General features: G+C 36.6%; 1 protein-coding gene across 2 annotated transcripts; it reads right to left on the bottom strand.

Moving 5' to 3' along the window:
* Positions 1-2,837: 2,837 nt before the first annotated feature.
* On the bottom strand, positions 2,838-19,261 carry SLC17A3 (solute carrier family 17 member 3). 2 transcript variants are annotated; one of them, XM_065885073.1, is made up of 11 exons: positions 19,177-19,261; positions 12,448-12,659; positions 12,011-12,244; positions 11,842-11,929; positions 8,931-9,017; positions 5,203-5,321; positions 4,918-5,079; positions 4,513-4,639; positions 4,271-4,421; positions 3,887-3,977; positions 2,838-2,972 (listed from the first exon to the last, which is right to left on the bottom strand). In XM_065885073.1, the coding sequence occupies exons 1-11, from the start codon at positions 19,259-19,261 to the stop codon at positions 2,838-2,840; spliced, it is 1,491 nt and encodes a 496-aa protein (XP_065741145.1). The 2 variants fall into 2 exon arrangements, with proteins under 2 accessions (XP_065741145.1, XP_065741146.1); XM_065885074.1 differs by lacking the exon at positions 12,011-12,244.
* Positions 19,262-19,688: the final 427 nt, after the last annotated feature.

Genomic DNA, 19,688 nt, shown 5'->3' with positions numbered 1-19,688 from the left:
TGACCATGTTCCTTTCCTGACCTCATCTAATTGAATTGCCGTGTACTTATTGCTTATCTGTCATCTTTCTTAAAGGCCATGTTCATGCGTTTCTGTAAGAGTTGTGTCCTCCCATTGTTCCTCACATGTACAAGCCTGACCCTTTTGGCTCTGTTATGTGTGGGCATTTCTTATCTGCCCACTCCTTGAATGTTGGCATTCTGTCTTTGGCTTGGTATTTTTTCATTCACAGGCTCCTTCTGAGCATTAAACATTCATGTCTTTAGTACGGAACGTCTGTACTTTTATATCTTTGTCTCCATCCCAGGTCTTTTTACAAGTTTCACATTTATGATCTGGCTTTTTTTGGGCTTGCTGTTATGCATTGAACTGTGTCTCCCAAAAAGATGCGGAAGTGCTAACCCACAGTACCAAATGTCACCTCACTTGGAAATACGGTCTTTGCAGATGGAGTCATTAAGGTGGGCCCTAATCAAATATGACTTGTGTCTTTATAAAACAGGGAAATTCTGACACAGAGACAGATATGTAGAGAGGGAAGATGAGACGAAGACACAGAGAGAAAGCTACCTATAAGCCAAAGAATGCCTGAGGCTACCAGAAGAGAGGCATGGGACAGATTCTCCCTCACAAACCTCAGAAGGAACCAACTCTGCTGGCATTTTGATTTTGGACTTCTCGAATTGTGAGACAATAAATTACTATTGCTTAAGCCACAAGCTCGTGGTATTTTGTTATGGCAGCCCATGAAACTAATACACACACCCACTCATTTATCCCAGTATTACTGCTAACACATGTCCAAAGTCAACTCATTATCTTCCCTCTGAAAAGGACTCTTCCTGCATTCTCTGGCTTAGTTATTCAGACCACTCTCTATTCAGTATCTCAGGTTAGAGGTCCAGGACTCCTAACTCCTCTCTTCTCCTGCATCTATCTAACCAAATGCCGTGATCTTTCACTTCTGCCTCCTAAATGTTACTCATATCTCTCTTCTTTCCATCCCAGCTCTTCCAACCCTAGTCCAGTCCTCACCGCTGCTGTGTGGACCACTAACTAGTCTTCCTGATTCTGGAATTGGGCCAGAGTGTCCTATCTAGAGAGAAAATCTGCCCATGTCACTATTGCTTGTAGCTCCCTGACATGGCGAACAAGACCTCCATGTTCTGGTCACACCCACCTCCCTAACTTAATCTTCTGCCCTTCCCTAACTGACCATGTAGGCAAGTGATTCCCTTCAGAAATATTTATTTTTTTTCATGCTTTTGTACAAGTTGGGCTCCAATGTGGAAAATTCTACCATAACACTCCTCTTTTAACATTTAGCTCAGGAATTACTTGCAGAAGGAGATCTCCCCTGTCCTCTTCAGCTTAGGATTGGAACCCCTCATCTGGTCTCCTGTAATGACCTGCATGTCCCCCTGCTATTGTACCTAAGGCAATGCACTTGCCATGTATTATTATGTGTGTCTTCCACATCTGAATGGACAATAGTGACTGTGTCTAATTTACTCTAGTGTTCCAAGGGCCTAGATTCTAGACTATGCAAAATCTCAGTAATTGTTGTTGCTTATTCAAATTTGACCTTCTATATCCTTGCCCTAATTTTACACTCAGAACTAGCGTCCATCACATCACTTCTATACAAAATAACTTGATGGCTGTAATCTCTATTCAACACAGTAGAGATCACCATGGGGAGCAACCTAGAACATAGTTTTGGCCCCTCTTTATAAAACAGGGAAAGTAGGTTGCTTTCTACTGACACCTACAAATTATAATTTAAAGAAATACTGAACCATTTCATGTTTTGAGCTTTATATATGACTTAACTACTGAAATTAGTTGGATCCTAGAAGGAGAAACATAAGAGACTCACACTGGGTAATTTGAAGACAGTGTTAAATGAGACAATTTACACAGGATTGGGAAGGTGGGAAGGAAACCACAAGATAATTCTTGAGAATCCCAGAACTTGCAACATAAAGGCCAAAAAAGGTTTGATGGGACATGGGAAGAGAGAAATTACCAGACTATGTGGAGAGGGCTGTCTGCTAGGAGCTGTGAACTATACAGGAAGGATCAGCCACCTGCAGTCCCCACGAGGAGGAACTTTAGAGATAAATACTCCCTATCCTCACTCTCCTGCCTCCACTGAAAATCCAGCAGGAGGCAGTGGACAAGAAAGTGTGGGATGCAAACCACTCAGGTCAGCCTCCTGGGGCCCGAGCAGGATGCAGGAGAGTGGAGCACACAAAGGGAGAAACACATGGACAATATCCAGCCCAACAAATATATAAATTAATATTCATTTTCACAAGTAGGAGGAATCATTGCCCTAGGGAGGTTACTGCCCTCGATTAAGAGTTTCAAAACATAGTTTCCTGTTTAGAGATTCAAAAACTGTGAATCTAGCCTGCTGGCTCCCATAGAGCAGCTCCTCTGGATTCATTGTTAACTCTATGAAGATGGCATGTTCTTGGCTATCATTTTATTTGAATTTTCATTCATCTTATATTTTTCTCAAAATGAAATCTGAGTAAAATAAAGAACTGATCTCAGATTTGAAAAGAGCTACAGCAAAGAAAACTTTTTCTGTTGGTATTTTCATCACTGAAGGCTTCTCGTTTATGAAATAAGGTGCCTAATGATTTTCCATCCAAGGTGGGGTAACTAAGAAGGAAAAATGGCATAGAATTAAAATTTTAATACTCCAACATAAAATAAAAATTAAAAAAATTGTAAACCAGCTATTCTCCAATATAAAATAAAAATTTAAAAAAATTAAATAGTGCTTCTCTGGTTATAACCATAGATGAAATAATTTTTCTTTACCTTCATAAACGAGTGAGTTCCCTCTCTTTAGCCCAGTCTTGGACATCTGCTTTTCCAAATATAAGGTAGAGGATCAGTCCTAATGTGTTAATGGCAAATGACAAGGAGAAGACATTCCTCCACCCAAATTCAGGGTCCTGAGGGGACAAAACTTCAAGTAAATATTACCCCTTTCATCCCTTTTTCTATGAAACTCATTAATAGTTTAGAAGACAATATTCACCAGTGGGTGTTCACATAGAAATTCATTTCCTGAACACAGCTTAATAGTTTGATGGAAAGAATTTCAAAATGGATTCAGAACGTTCTTCATAAAATGGACTTAAGGACCGTTGCAATTAACCTCCAGAATTGTATTTGTCCTTATTTATCAAAGTGCCATACATTTTCTCTTTTGTGCGAATCATGACTGTATATATGCTAATAATATTTCTTCTTGCAGTGCAAGAAGAATCTTGCAAGAAGAAGATTGTGGGCTTTGGAGCTAGACAGGTCTAAGTTAGGAGAATTCCAGTTCTACACCCTCTTAGTGGAAAGACATATTCTATCAGATTTTAATCATCAGGAAATGAGGACAATAATGTTTCATTTTTATAATTGGTGGGAGAATCAATAATTAAATGAGATCACTGCATATGAAATACCTGTAATAATACCTGCATGTATCAGGCACTTAAACATATTTGATTTTATTATCTCTTTGCTTTTGCATGGTTATGCAAATGAAAATTTCAAAGTGTTGCAGAAGTAATGGCAAGTTGCATAGATGCGTGGATTCATCATCTTCTCACAGGACATCTATGTGGCTGTGTAATTTCAAATACTGGATATTACCAGTGGATCACTAGTGAGTGCTTTGGTTTCAGAATAAGTAAAGATTGAGGTCATGAAGGAAATCCTTTTATATTTTTCTTTGCCAAGTTGATCTTCATGACAAAGTTACCCACAATTTAATTTTATTATCCAAAATGTGAAAACATTTTTTTATGCTATTACCTTTATGAATGGATTCAGCAGAGTGTTTTAAGAATCCTTAACAAGAAAACTTTACCTGACTGAGAAGAAATCCACTGACAGTGGGTGCCAGGATAGCAGATATCTGTGCAAACCCTCTCGAGGCTCCCATGAGAAAGCTGGAATGCCTGTGGGTGACCGGAATGTTCCAGGCTAGATCCATAGACACTTCAGCCCTGCTTAGCATATGAATCCATCATATAGTAATTATGTCAAAAAGGACTCTCTCTGTGTATATTCAATGAAAGGTACTGAGACAAATCAACAACACCCTCCTCCCACATACTTGAAAAAATGGCCACAGGCTATCAGTGGTCCTTACCCATGATTTATAATTTCACAAAGTTTGGGGCTCCTGGAAGGCTGCAGGCTAAATCTTTTTCAGGAAATATGAAAATGAGAGTGGAAATTATAGTCCTACCTTGGAGCAATATCTAAGGCATTGATATAGATCCCTGGCTGACTAAACAAGCTTGGTCCACAGGAGAGCGTCAGAAGGCTCGCTGCTGTGATATAGCTGGAGGCAACGTATGGCAGGACCACAAGGGATGCTGAAGAAGAGAGACTTCCTATGGAACGAAGAACAGATGAATTAACCAAGATACATCTTTGGCTGTTGTATGCCTTATGAATTATCAGAGCTTTTGGTCCTATTCTTAGCTAGAACTGTGGCAATTTTCCTCACTGTAACAAGTCTAAAATTCTTGGTCAGAAGGAAATCTGCCAGGTAACCTCCCAGGATGCCAACGACCCGGGCACAAATAAAAGGAAGGGCAGACAGGAAGCCACTCTGAGGGGAAAATCTTGAGTAAACCATCATAATAAAGGCTGTGAGATCACACCTTGTATTGATAAAGCACTAATAATCATACCGACAACTCTGAAATCATACTTTCCTAAGAAAATCAGTAGCTTCTTCCATCATACCCTCAGAAAAGCTACTCACATGACTGCTACATTATCTCTTGGTAATAAAAGATAAGTTTTTCTAGATGGGATGATTTGTGAAGGCAGAGTAATTCGAGAGTCATGCAAACAGGAGAAATGGGTGGAGGGAAATATACTCACATCTCTGATATCAACATTGAATACAGAGCTGATGTAAGTTGGTGTGTATACAACCATTATGTTAATTAACCATTGATGGCTGAAAGAGCAAAAACACAAGGACCGGAGGGGTAGAGATCTGACCATAGCTTTGATGGGAAGAGGCTGCTTAGAAGAGCTGACCTGAAAACAAATTTACTGATTAGAATAGTAAGATCTGAGACATGCTCACACGTTCTTAGTCACCCTGATAAATCCAGATGCTGATACAAGATCTCTGGAGAAGGTCAGAGTTTTAACGTGTACCTGTTGGGCCAAGGAGGATATGATGTATTCTTTTTCTGTGATATTTATCCATGGGTGAGTGACAGGGTCATCATAAATCAAAACAAACCAGAGAAGGCAGGAGACACAGCCAACACCTCCTGCCAGCAGAGGTAAAATTGGTAAACGTCTGTGTGAATTTTTTTACATTGTGTTATTTTCTGGTGTGGTTCCTGGGAAAAGCTCTTGCTCTTAATATCTTCTTCCCATTTCTCAAAATATTCACATGAATATCACAGGTTTCTAGAACCCATTCCTTTATATTTCTTGATTATTTGTGTACACAAAAATCACAGACCCTAGGAATGGGACTACACTTGACAGCTCAACCTTTTTTTTTTTTTCCCAACCTTTTTAATACTAATAAAGGAAAACGATTTCTCTGCTCACAACCCTTCTGACATCAAATGTGTGGGGTTTTCACACTAAGAAATTCTCTAATTCTCTACAGACACCAACCTGGCATCCTACAGTTTAGCTCAGTTCTGACACTATCTGGCCTTAGCACAGACCCTACAGAGTAAGGGCTCAGTCACACAGGCTGCCCCCCTACTTCAGATACTAATTGCAAGTAGTGAGTCCTCAAATTACCCACACTTCTGTTCAACTTTACTACAAATTCAGAGGTTCCCACAACTCCCTCTTAGTCTGATAATTTGCTGGAACAGCTCACAAAAGTCAGGGAAATATTCATTTATGTTTACTGATTTATTATCAAAAATATGATAAAGGATACTGAGGAACACCCAGATGAAGAGATACATAGGGTGAAGTCTGGAACCGTCCTGAGTGCAGGAGTTTCTGACCCTGTGGAGCTGGGGATATGCTACCGTCCCAGCACGTGGATGTGTTCACCAACCTGGAGGCTCTTAGAACCCCATAGTTTAGGGATTTTTATGGAGGCTGTATCATGTCGGCATAATTGATTATTAACACAATCTGATGCACCCTCTCTTCCTGGGAGGATGGAGGGTGGGGCTAAAAGTTCCAAGCTTCTAATCACCGCTTGGTCTTTCTGGTGGCCTCTAGCCTGAAGCTATCCAGGAGGATACCAAGAGTCACCTGATTAGACAAAAGATTTTCCTATAACTCAAGAAATCCCAAGGGATTTAGGAACTCTGCTTAGATGCTCCTATCATCCCGACCACTCACCATGAAATTACAAGAGTTTTAGCTCTGTGTCAGGAACTGGTGGCAGAAACCATATCTATATATTTCTTATTATGTCACAATTAGCCATTCTAATAGGTGTGCAGAGGTAGCTCATTGTTTTTATTTGCATTTCCCTAATGACTAAGGATGCTGAGTTGACCACCTTTTCACATACTTATTTTCCCTCTCCCTATCCTCTTTAGTGAGGTGTCTTTGCCCATTTTTAAATTGGGTTTTGAGAATTATTTACACATTCTGGATAAAAGTCCTTATTGTATATGTGTTTTGCAAGTATTTTCTCTCCATCTCAACTTGTCTCTTTATTATTCTAATAATGCCTTTTGAAGAGCAAAAGTTTTAAATTTTGATGAAATCCAATCTATCAGCTTGTTATTTTATGGATCAAACCTTTGGTGTCATAGCTAAGAAATCTTTGCCTAAATAAAGAGCAAAGATTTTCTCATATGTTTTCTTTTAAAAGAATGATAATTTCAGATCTTACAATTACATCCAACATTCATTTTGAGTTTTTGTATAGAGTGCAAGATATGGATCAAAATTCTTTTCTTTTTTTTTTTGAGCACCACCTGTTAAAAAGACTATCCTTTCTCCATTGAATTGTTTTTGCATCTTTGTCAAAAATCAGTTTATCATTAATGTGTAAGTCTATTTATGACTGTATTCTGTTTCAGTGATCTGTTTGTCTCTATGCCAATACCACAATGTCTTTATGACTGTAATTTTATAATATACCTTGACATCAGGCTGTGTTAGTCTTACAACTTTGTCATTAATTTCCAAAATTGGTTATTCTAGGATCTTTTTATTTTCATGATAATTTAGTTTTCAGTGCATGTTTCACATCTTTTGTCAGATTTAGCACTGTTACATATTTTTTGATGCTATTGAAAATGGTAGTTCTCTTTAATTTAAATTTCTGATTCTTTCAACTTTTGTATGTCTAAAAATATCCTTATTTTGCCTTTGTTTTTGAAAAGTTTTTTTTGTCTCTAGAATTCTATGTTAACAGATTTATTTTCTTTTTTCTTGCAGTATTTGAAAGATGTTGTTCCACTGCCTTCTTGCTTTTATTGCTTCTGATGGGAAAGCTGCAGTCATCATATCTTTGTTCTTCTCTAATTTTAAACTTTGACTGCTTTTAAGATTTCATCTTTATCACTGGTTTTGAGCCATTTTATTATGGTATAACTTGGTACAGGTTTCTTCATATTTCCTGTGCTTGAGATTCATTGACTTTTTTGGATCTGTGAGTTTAGTTTCCAACAAACTTGGAAAACTTTCAGCCATCATTTCTTCAAAGGTTTCTTTCTGCTCCCCCATCCCACTCCTCTCCTTTGGGTACTACACACCTTACTTATGTTCTCATTTTATTATTACTTTTTTCTCTGTGTAGGTCATTCTGGATGGTTTCTATTGCTACTTTTAATTTCATTAATCTTTTCTTCTGTTGTATCATCTGTCATTAATTCAATCCTTATATTGTAGTTTTTATCTCTAGAAGTTTGATTTAGGGTCTTTAAAAATATATTTTGCATGTTTCTACTTAAATTTTGAACAAATAAAGTTATAGTTATAGCAACTATCCTTGTGTGCTAATTCTAACATTTGTGTCGGTTCTGGGTTGGTTTTGATTGATTGATTATTCTCCCTATTATGGATTGTGTTTTCCTGCCTTTGTCCATACCTGGTAGCCTATGCCTTGAGCCAGACATTACGAATTATATCTTGTTGGGTGCTGAATATTTTTGTATTCCTATAAGTGTTTTTGAGCTTTGTTTGGGGTACAGTTAAATTACATGGAAACACTGACCCTTTGGGTCTGGTCATCATCATTTGTTAGAGGGATCCACAACAGTGTGTCCTCTAGAGCTAATTATTTCTCACTATTGAGGAAAGACATTTATTAGGATTCCGCCCAATGGCCCAAGAATCATACAGCTTTTCGTTCTGTCTTGTGGAAACAGGCACTATCCCTGATTCTCTAGAAGTACTGGACACTATTCTTTAAATTTTTCCAATGATTTCTGGCACACACACACCCCCGCCCCCCACCGGCCTCAGATGATGTCTCCACACAGGTATTCTAATCAGTGCTCTGGTGAGTATCAAGGGGGACTCTGCAGATAGCCAGGGTTTTCTCTGTGTGCAGTTGTCTCCTGTTAGGCACTCTCTCCTGTGAGCTCTACCTGCCTTACTTTCTCAGGGCTCTTACCTCCATCTCCTCAACTCTGATACTTCTGTCTCTCACAAACCACCACTCTGCAAGTCTGTCCCCTACTGCCTGCTAGGGCAGCAGATTTTGCCCAATCACTTGGTGTTAATAATGCATCATGGCATGTTAACAGCATCATAGGCAGGAGGACTTCCAAATCCTTTGATGGTATAAGTTAATTCTTCCCTACTATTATATTAAGACATTTTCTTTTACTAGGATCTTTCTGTCTCGATTCATTTCCTCCAGAAATGTACACACAGATAGACGCTCAGAAGAATCTCCCTGAATATGAAAACCTAGGGGTGGGGAGACAGCAGCTTACCAAAGATATAGAAGACAAAAGGCCACCCAAGGTCTTGACAGATGTTGCCACCCAGGAGGATGGCAATGCAGCTTCCCAGCATCATTCCTGCAAAGAGAGAATAAGCTGTGGGGCTCTGGACTGCCACCTGATAGATGCCTACAGAATGACAGATGACATGTTACAGAGCAGTATCACCATAAAGAGATAAGCATAGTAGAATATATGAACTTCAAACTTGTGATTGAGTTCATATGTTCTCCTGAGGACCCATTTTTCTGGCAGTTCCCTAGTAACGTTGCAGATGACAACCATGCTTCCTTTTATGCCATTTTAATTTTTAATTACACAATTCATATAACATATGCTATTGTAAAAGTAAATTACTGCAAAGAACCAAGGTTCCCCTCACATGCCCCCCAATCCATCCCCACTCGAATGTTAACCAACAGCTACAATTTATTATATGATGTATAATTGCATACATTTTCCTCTCTGCATATATCTATACATACATGCATCTCTTGGTAAATGCATTTATGTAATACGTAGACAGAAAGTTAGATAGATTTGTCTATTAATGTGCTAATAGCACTGTTTTAATTTCCATGGCTTTACCAAGTATTCTCATATATAGTGAGGCACATGTCCCTTTTACAACTTCTTCAAAACTAGACCATTATGTTTTTTTTAAATTTTCCAGACGAACATTAACATGAACTTGTCAGCTTTTATATATATGTATGTGAGTTATTATTAATTTTAAATAAGCAGGACCATAATGTACCTATTGTCCTGTGACATTTATTTTTTATTTAACAATTGGGCTTGTAAATATTTCCATGTCACTGCAGATGCTACCTAGTTGTTACTTATGAACATAAACTTAATTTTCACTTCTGAACTTAAACATAATTTATTTCTGTACAGTAAAATGTCAGAGGTACACTTGCTAAACTAAAGAATGTGCATTTTTTGACAGAACTGCTGAAGTATCCTGCTAAAAGCCCATACTAAATTAAACTGCCAACAAAGATTGTTTTCCTCATCTCTTGACAACATTGGACATCCTCAAAGCTCCTAGTTTTCCAAATATGAATGCAAAACAGTATATAAGTTTTTCTTTTTATAGTGAAGTTGAACATTTTTTTCATTTTTCTTTTTTGAACTGTTCATAATCTTTTTTTTTGTTTCTTTCACTTGCTTAACTTTGTCTCAATTTATAGAATCTTTATGTGTTGTGAATAATAACCCTCTGTCTGTCATGCTGGCTGCAATTCTATTCTCCCGATTTAAACTTTGTTTATGGTGTCTTTTGTAACCTAGCAGTTGTGAGTTTTCATGGGGTCAGATCTGTAAGTTTCCTCTGTAATGACTTCTAGATTTACTCCTTTGCTTAAAAGGGCTTTCCTGATCTCACAGTTAAAAAAAAAAAATCAGACCAGGGCTTGGACCCATGTCCCCTGCATTGGCAGGTGGATTCTTAACCACTGTGCCACCAGGGAAGTCTCAGCAACAACTGTTTTTTATAGCAGTATGTTCTTTTAAAATGAATATCATCTACACATATTCCCGTGGATCTCTCTGATGTTATTTGTTAATTATTTAAAATCTTCTTTCAATTCCTTTATTAATTTCTTTTTCATTTGGGTTAGTTCTTGCAGTTTTACGCACAGGCTCATTGGCCATGGCTCACGGGCCTAACCGCTCTGCAGCATGTGAGATCTTCCCGGACCGGGGCACGAACTCGTGTCCCCTGCATCGGCAGGCGGACTCTCAACCACTGCGCCACCAGGGAAGCCCCAGTTCTTGCAGTTTTTGAGTTTGGTTTCTCTCTTTCATGCTCTTGATTTCCTTCAAATGTTTGAGGATTTGGGAAAGCCAATCCTTTTTTTTTTTTTTTTTGCGGTACACGGGCCTTTCACTGCTGTGACCTCTCCCATTGCGGAGCACAGGCTCCGGATGCCCAGCCTCAGCGTCCATGGCTCACGGGCCCAGCCGCTCCACGGCATGTGGGATCTTCCTGGACCGGGGTACGAACCCGTGTCCCCTGCATCAGCAGGCAGACTCTCAACCACTGTGCCACCAGGGAAGCCCAGCCAATCCTTATTTATATTTGAGGATATCCCTTAGTCAGCTGTGATAACCAAAGTGAGTTTCCTTAGTCCAAACTGGAGCCTGCATTCCCCTATCAGTGGATATGAGCTCAGATGACAAAGACTAATCCTCCAGGGTTGTGAAGGGCTCTAGAGAGGCATAAGGTCAGGCAGGGTGTGTATGTGTGTGCGCGTGACTCGTTTTCTGGACTTGAAGAATCCCTGGCTCTCCTACCCTTCTCTCCTTACCCAGCACCCATACTTTGGCAATTTCCAGTTTGTTAGCCCTACTCTTTCCATTTTTCATGTTGGCTCAATGTAACTGAAGCTTTCTTCCTCCAGAATATTCATTCCAAGTACACTGTGCAGACAGATCATTATCAGAAAGCAGTTCTCAGGACAACTGAGAGCAATTCCAAAGAAAATTAAGTTGGATTCATGCCTCACACTGAACACTAGTATAAACTCCAATATGTCAAAAATTTAAATATAAAAAATGAAACCATACATATTCATTAAAAGCCAGGTTGGATGCTTTTGTAACATTTCTAACTATGACTCAAACCCAGAAACCATAAAAGAAAAGAATGATCAATTTGACTACATAAAAATGTATTTTTAAAAAATGGCAAAAGGCATTATAAGCAAAGTCAAATGACAAATGACAACTTGGGGAAAATAACTAAAAGTCATGTCACAAAGGACCCATCCCCCTAGTTTATAAATACTTGATTGACATTGAGCAGAAGGCAAAGAACCTTTCAATAAAAAAAGTTGAAGAACTCAGTGAAAGAATGTTGGATTGTAGTGGACTCATTTCCGTTATATGTCTTTACCTGAGAAAGCAATGCTGCAGAGTCGGCTTCGTTCATTTGGAGGACTCCATCTTTCCCAGAGTGCAAACTGACCCCCATATCCTAACCCCTGAAATAAAAATAGAGTTCTTGATATGTGGTCCCATAGAGAAATTCATATCCAGCGCATATTTATAAAATATCTGGGTACCAGGCTCACGCCCTGAAGTGTTCGAGTTGCAATGAGGAAACCTAGGCCAAGGTCAGCTGCCAGAGGGGTGAAGAGAATGAGAAATGAGGATCCAAGCAGAGCAGCACCAACCATTCGCTTTGTTCCTACTCTTCCAGCCAGGTATCCACTGGGAGCCAGTGTCAGGATCACGCCACAGTTGATAGAACTAAAGATGATGCCCTGGATTTGAGGGCTCCAATCATACACAGGGGCCTTAAAGAAACAGAGATTGCTTTGGCAAGCCATTTACAGGAAGGCTGTTGCATAACTTAAGAAGCCTCTTTAGATCTTCCACTTGCTTTCAAATCACTATTTCCTCAATTAAAACTTCTTAACATATAAACTCTAGAAAAAATAAATATTCAAACAAACAAATAGCAAAAATAAGAACACAACTTAAATCTTGCATTGCTTACCCCCGCAGGAAGACTTTTTGGGGAATTATTTGGGTCATCAAATGAGTCAACAGGCAGCCCCTCAGTGGAGCTGTTAAACTGGGACTGATGGTTTGTGCTGTTGGCCATGGTTACCATGGTGATGTTCATGATAATATTTTGTGCCACTATTATGAAGTTGCAGAGATGTGTGATGAAGGCTATTCCATAGCGAGTGGGACATAAGCTTGGAGCTGGAAATATTATGACATTATATTAGTGCTTTCTTTATTGAACCATCATGTATTTTTCACAAGTTATAATACAGAAAGGTATCACCTGATGATTTAAATGGCACTTCTATCAGCTTTGGGAAAGAAAGATTACAAAAGCAGAAAATGACTGAGTTGAGTCAAAGGGTGTTTTATACCACAGGTTTATAGACCCTGGCTTGCTCTGAGGTGTTCTGTTCTTCCTGCAATTTTGTCTCTCCCATTCCTAGGTTACTGTATTCTATGGTTGATGAAATTACTCATATTTAAATATATATAGATATGGATATATAGAATATATATATTAAAAGTAAATATATACGTATAAATGAAATATGTATAGTATACATATTTAAATTATATAATTTATATGTACTATATTATATACATATATAATGTAAATTTTAAACATTGAAGGAGTTGTTCTTTGGTATAGATTTATTATTCTTCTCATATGTCTCAGTCAGTGAGGGCAAACTTTCATTTAAATTTTGAAATTAAACCTCTAGAAAGATTTTCTCATTAGAGAAAAATTGACACTGACAAACTACGAAAAAATAGAGTGAAAGTGAAAAAATAACAGAAAAAGAAATGAGCACAAAATTAAAATAATCTGTTTTTGTACTTCCAGGAAAGACGGCTATTGCCAGGAAGAAACTATTGCAACAATCCAGAAAAGAAGTGAAGAACCGTGAACTAGGGTAGTAGCAGTAGAGGAACTAAGATGTGATAAGATCCCAGATAGATTGCAGTAGGGGAATAACTGAATCTTGGTTTCAATTTTACAGATGGGTGAGGGAAGGGCATTAGAGAGGTTCTTGTTCTAAACAGCTGGAAGAATGGTGTTGCTGTTCAATGAGGAAGAGAGTTCTGCAGAAAAAGCAGGTTTGGGGGCAGTGGGATGATAAAGAGCTTATTATTGGACAGTTAAGACAAAGATGCCTTTTAAGCACCCAAGAGATGTTGAGAATATTGTTGCATATAAAACTCTAGAGTTTAGAATAGAGGCTGAGGCAAAACATTGGGAGTTAATAACCTTCAAGATGATACTTGAAGCCATGGTATTTAGGAAATGAGAATAAATAGGGAAGATAACCAAGGACTGACTCTAGGGCTCTCCAATGCTTAGAGGTTGGATAAATGGGAAGAAACTGTCAATGGAAACTGAAAAGGAATGGTCAGTGGGGTAGGAAGAAAACCAGGAAAGTGTGGTGTCCTGGAAGCCAAGGGGAAAAGGGCTACGGGGAGGAGGGAGTGAGTAGCTGTGTCAGATGTTTCTGATAGGTTATGTAACACGATGGCTGAGCATTAACTCATTTAATCCTCACAATAACCCTGTGAAGCAGCTACCACTATTCCAACTTTACAGGTGCAGAGCGGTCAGCTAATCGTATAGCTCAAGTGTCTATGCTTGTAACCACTGCACTGCTTGTGTACAGTGGCTTTTATTTTGTCCCAGATGATTCCATGAGAATACCTTTGCCACGACCCAAGTGCAGTCATCTGTGGGGTTTGTATGGGTGTATGGTGTAGGAGAGGACAACAACACCATGCATCACCAAGAAGTCTTCAAAGCTTCAAGAAGAGAGGTGCCTTGAGGTTTACAAAAGAGCCTTTCCCTCAAGACCATACTCTCTTCTCCTTAAGTAGAACACAAATCTTTGCAGTGAATGTAGAGGGGAAGGAAGAATTTGGAAGAAACTTGGAAGTGTACTGTAATTAGAGCGAGGAGCTAAAAAATAATGTCTTTGTAAAGGTTTTCCTTTCTTTTTTGGAGCTGGGTGATGACTTCCTATGTCAATCAAATCAACTAATAATTTATCAGTTCTTTGGCCTCTGATCTCCCCAGCTTGCTTTGGGATCCTAGAGGCCAAAGGCTACAGAAAACGAGTATCAGCAAACCAGGAGACTAATGGCTCACAAATGGGTGGGGTGAACACCTGCCTCATGAGATTGCTGAAAGATCCACTAGAGGCTGTATTTAAAAGGCTTAGTCTGGTGCTTGCTGCATATTAAGTGTTCCCTACAGGCTACCACGTGTGTCCTCAAAACTTATTTGTTTCCGTGTCTAGTTAAAATATATGAAAAATAATGTTGGTACAACATCTCATGTCTTAAAATTTTAAAACTCAGTATATAATACAATAATACTGCCTTTTGTCAAATTGAAGTTATCATTGATTTAAGATGCATCATTTTTTGCTCTACTAAAAATCAATTGATCAACGAATCGACAAATCAAACTTAATAGATCCAAAACTAAACTCCTAAGTTCCCCCTCCCAATCTTGCTCCACCCAAATTCCTTCCCAACTCAGGTGATAGAAATTCCATCCTTGCAAACACTGCAATTTATCCTTGATTTCTTTCTTTCACAGCCTACATCCAGTCTATCTAGAACATACTGCTTTCTTTCTTTCTTTCATTCAAAATGTACGTAGAATTCAACCACTTCTCACCAGGGCCACTGCTATCTTTTTGTTTAAAGCCTCTTCCATGTGGTTCTAGCTACCAACATCTCTTGCCTAGATTTTTGCAATAGCCTTCAACTTGACTTCCTGCTTCCAGTCTACTCTCATTACAGCATTTGGAGTGCTCTAGTCATACCATAAATTTGATCACGCCATTTTCTGCTCAAAATTCTCTATGTGGTCACACTATTTTTCAGATTAAAAACTAAGGTCTCTTTAGTGGCCAATGGAAATGAAGTATTTATAACCATTGCTTAAAATTTCTATTTTTCTTAGGAAAAAGCCCTGAGGAAGTAATAATTCCAACTGTAGACAAGTGTTATGTTACAGGATATCATGAGATATATAGATAGATATGTTATATAATAACATATACAATATGTTATATCTATATAACTATATCTATCAATTAATCTATCTGTATGATAGGTAAGCAAAAACCCCCAAAACTCCACAACTTAAATATCCAACCACAGGGATTTTTCAGGTAAATAATACTTTATCTATTGGATATATTGGAATAATAATATGTATCCTTTAAGAATAATGATTGTATTGTAAAGCAAATTGAAAAGTATGTGTGGTCCAAAACATACAACATAATATATACGGCACAGAACTATATAAAATATACATGTAAACGAAGGCAATAAAAACAAATTACAGTGGTTACATACAGCATAATATATACGGCACAGAACTATATAAAATATACATGTAAACGAAGGCAATAAAAACAAATTACAGTGGTTACATACAACATAATATATACGGCACAGAACTATATAAAATATACATGTAAACGAAGGCAATAAAAACAAATTACAGTGGTTACATACAACATAATATATACGGCACAGAACTATATAAAATATACATGTAAACGAAGGCAATAAAAACAAATTACAGTGGTTACATACAACATAATATATACGGCACAGAACTATATAAAATATACATGTAAACGAAGGCAATAAAAACAAATTACAGTGGTTACATACAACATAATATATACGGCACAGAACTATATAAAATATACATGTAAACGAAGGCAATAAAAACAAATTACAGTGGTTACATACAACATAATATATACGGCACAGAACTATATAAAATATACATGTAAACGAAGGCAATAAAAACAAATTACAGTGGTTACATACAACATAATATATACGGCACAGAACTATATAAAATATACATGTAAACGAAGGCAATAAAAACAAATTACAGTGGTTACATACAACATAATATATACGGCACAGAACTATATAAAATATACATGTAAACGAAGGCAATAAAAACAAATTACAGTGGTTACATACAACATAATATATACGGCACAGAACTATATAAAATATACATGTAAACGAAGGCAATAAAAACAAATTACAGTGGTTACATACAACATAATATATACGGCACAGAACTATATAAAATATACATGTAAACGAAGGCAATAAAAACAAATTACAGTGGTTACATACAACATAATATATACGGCACAGAACTATATAAAATATACATGTAAACGAAGGCAATAAAAACAAATTACAGTGGTTACATACAACATAATATATACGGCACAGAACTATATAAAATATACATGTAAACGAAGGCAATAAAAACAAATTACAGTGGTTACATACAACATAATATATACGGCACAGAACTATATAAAATATACATGTAAACGAAGGCAATAAAAACAAATTACAGTGGTTACATACAACATAATATATACGGCACAGAACTATATAAAATATACATGTAAACGAAGGCAATAAAAACAAATTACAGTGGTTACATACAACATAATATATACGGCACAGAACTATATAAAATATACATGTAAACGAAGGCAATAAAAACAAATTACAGTGGTTACATACAACATAATATATACGGCACAGAACTATATAAAATATACATGTAAACGAAGGCAATAAAAACAAATTACAGTGGTTACATACAACATAATATATACGGCACAGAACTATATAAAATATACATGTAAACGAAGGCAATAAAAACAAATTACAGTGGTTACATACAACATAATATATACGGCACAGAACTATATAAAATATACATGTAAACGAAGGCAATAAAAACAAATTACAGTGGTTACATACAACATAATATATACGGCACAGAACTATATAAAATATACATGTAAACGAAGGCAATAAAAACAAATTACAGTGGTTACATACAACATAATATATACGGCACAGAACTATATAAAATATACATGTAAACGAAGGCAATAAAAACAAATTACAGTGGTTACATACAACATAATATATACGGCACAGAACTATATAAAATATACATGTAAACGAAGGCAATAAAAACAAATTACAGTGGTTACATACAACATAATATATACGGCACAGAACTATATAAAATATACATGTAAACGAAGGCAATAAAAACAAATTACAGTGGTTACATACAACATAATATATACGGCACAGAACTATATAAAATATACATGTAAACGAAGGCAATAAAAACAAATTACAGTGGTTACATACAACATAATATATACGGCACAGAACTATATAAAATATACATGTAAACGAAGGCAATAAAAACAAATTACAGTGGTTACATACAACATAATATATACGGCACAGAACTATATAAAATATACATGTAAACGAAGGCAATAAAAACAAATTACAGTGGTTACATACAACATAATATATACGGCACAGAACTATATAAAATATACATGTAAACGAAGGCAATAAAAACAAATTACAGTGGTTACATACAACATAATATATACGGCACAGAACTATATAAAATATACATGTAAACGAAGGCAATAAAAACAAATTACAGTGGTTACATACAACATAATATATACGGCACAGAACTATATAAAATATACATGTAAACGAAGGCAATAAAAACAAATTACAGTGGTTACATACAACATAATATATACGGCACAGAACTATATAAAATATACATGTAAACGAAGGCAATAAAAACAAATTACAGTGGTTACATACAACATAATATATACGGCACAGAACTATATAAAATATACATGTAAACGAAGGCAATAAAAACAAATTACAGTGGTTACATACAACATAATATATACGGCACAGAACTATATAAAATATACATGTAAACGAAGGCAATAAAAACAAATTACAGTGGTTACATACAACATAATATATACGGCACAGAACTATATAAAATATACATGTAAACGAAGGCAATAAAAACAAATTACAGTGGTTACATACAACATAATATATACGGCACAGAACTATATAAAATATACATGTAAACGAAGGCAATAAAAACAAATTACAGTGGTTACATACAACATAATATATACGGCACAGAACTATATAAAATATACATGTAAACGAAGGCAATAAAAACAAATTACAGTGGTTACATACAACATAATATATACGGCACAGAACTATATAAAATATACATGTAAACGAAGGCAATAAAAACAAATTACAGTGGTTACATACAACATAATATATACGGCACAGAACTATATAAAATATACATGTAAACGAAGGCAATAAAAACAAATTACAGTGGTTACATACAACATAATATATACGGCACAGAACTATATAAAATATACATGTAAACGAAGGCAATAAAAACAAATTACAGTGGTTACATTAAGCTTAGTAACATCTTTTTTCATATCTTGATTTTTTGAGGTTTCTGTAAATAATTTTTTATACTTTACTTAAGCAATACAATTATGCTTACAATATTACATGCAATAACAAGCAGAATACACAATAATATGTGTAGACGATTTAGTAGCATTTATCAAGAACGCAAGTGCATATGGACTAAGATTAGGAGGTAATCATCAAAAATAAAATACTTTTTTAGAAATGTACATTAATAGTACTTGATTTTTAAAAAACAATTAAACACCTTAAAAGACATGAATTCATTTCTTTGTATTACGATATTGTAAAAATCCACCATAAAATCCTAAAACCACATAGTCAAGGTTGAGTTTACCTTTCCCAGGACTGAGCTTCTCATCCCCTTGTACATCTTGGGAGTACTTCCCTGCCGTGGGACTCAATTCTGTCATGGTGGCCATTGCGTTCTCTCCTGATGACTGTTTTTCACCTACAGGGTGATATGTTATCCAAGGTGTCAGCCACGAGAAATGAGACTTCTTGGAAACATTTAAAAAGTGGGCAACAGGCAAACAGAAGCTGGGCCGTTCCATCTGCATGGGGTATAAGCAGGATCATTACCTAGTCCTGGCTCAATACAACAGGTGTACTGCGTCTAAGGCGTGGAACTGTTTATTAGGTAGGATCTGGAGTACTCACTGTGTGCCGATTTAAGGGCGCTGGATTTGGAGCTAGGCATTTCTAAGTTCAAATCCAGGCTTGTGATTTACCTAACGTGCTGAGTGCTACCAGGAGCAAATTTGTGTGTTTTAGTTTCCCATCTGCTGTTAACAAGAACAATGACAACAACAGCGAGGCAGCAGCACCTTCCATCAAGGACTGTAAGGA

This window comes from Phocoena phocoena, chromosome 10, assembly GCF_963924675.1.
Source record: "Phocoena phocoena chromosome 10, mPhoPho1.1, whole genome shotgun sequence".
NCBI lineage: Eukaryota > Metazoa > Chordata > Mammalia > Artiodactyla > Phocoenidae > Phocoena > Phocoena phocoena.
The sequence above is the reverse complement of the archived record's forward strand: the minus strand, read 5'-3'. Positions and strand labels throughout refer to the sequence as shown.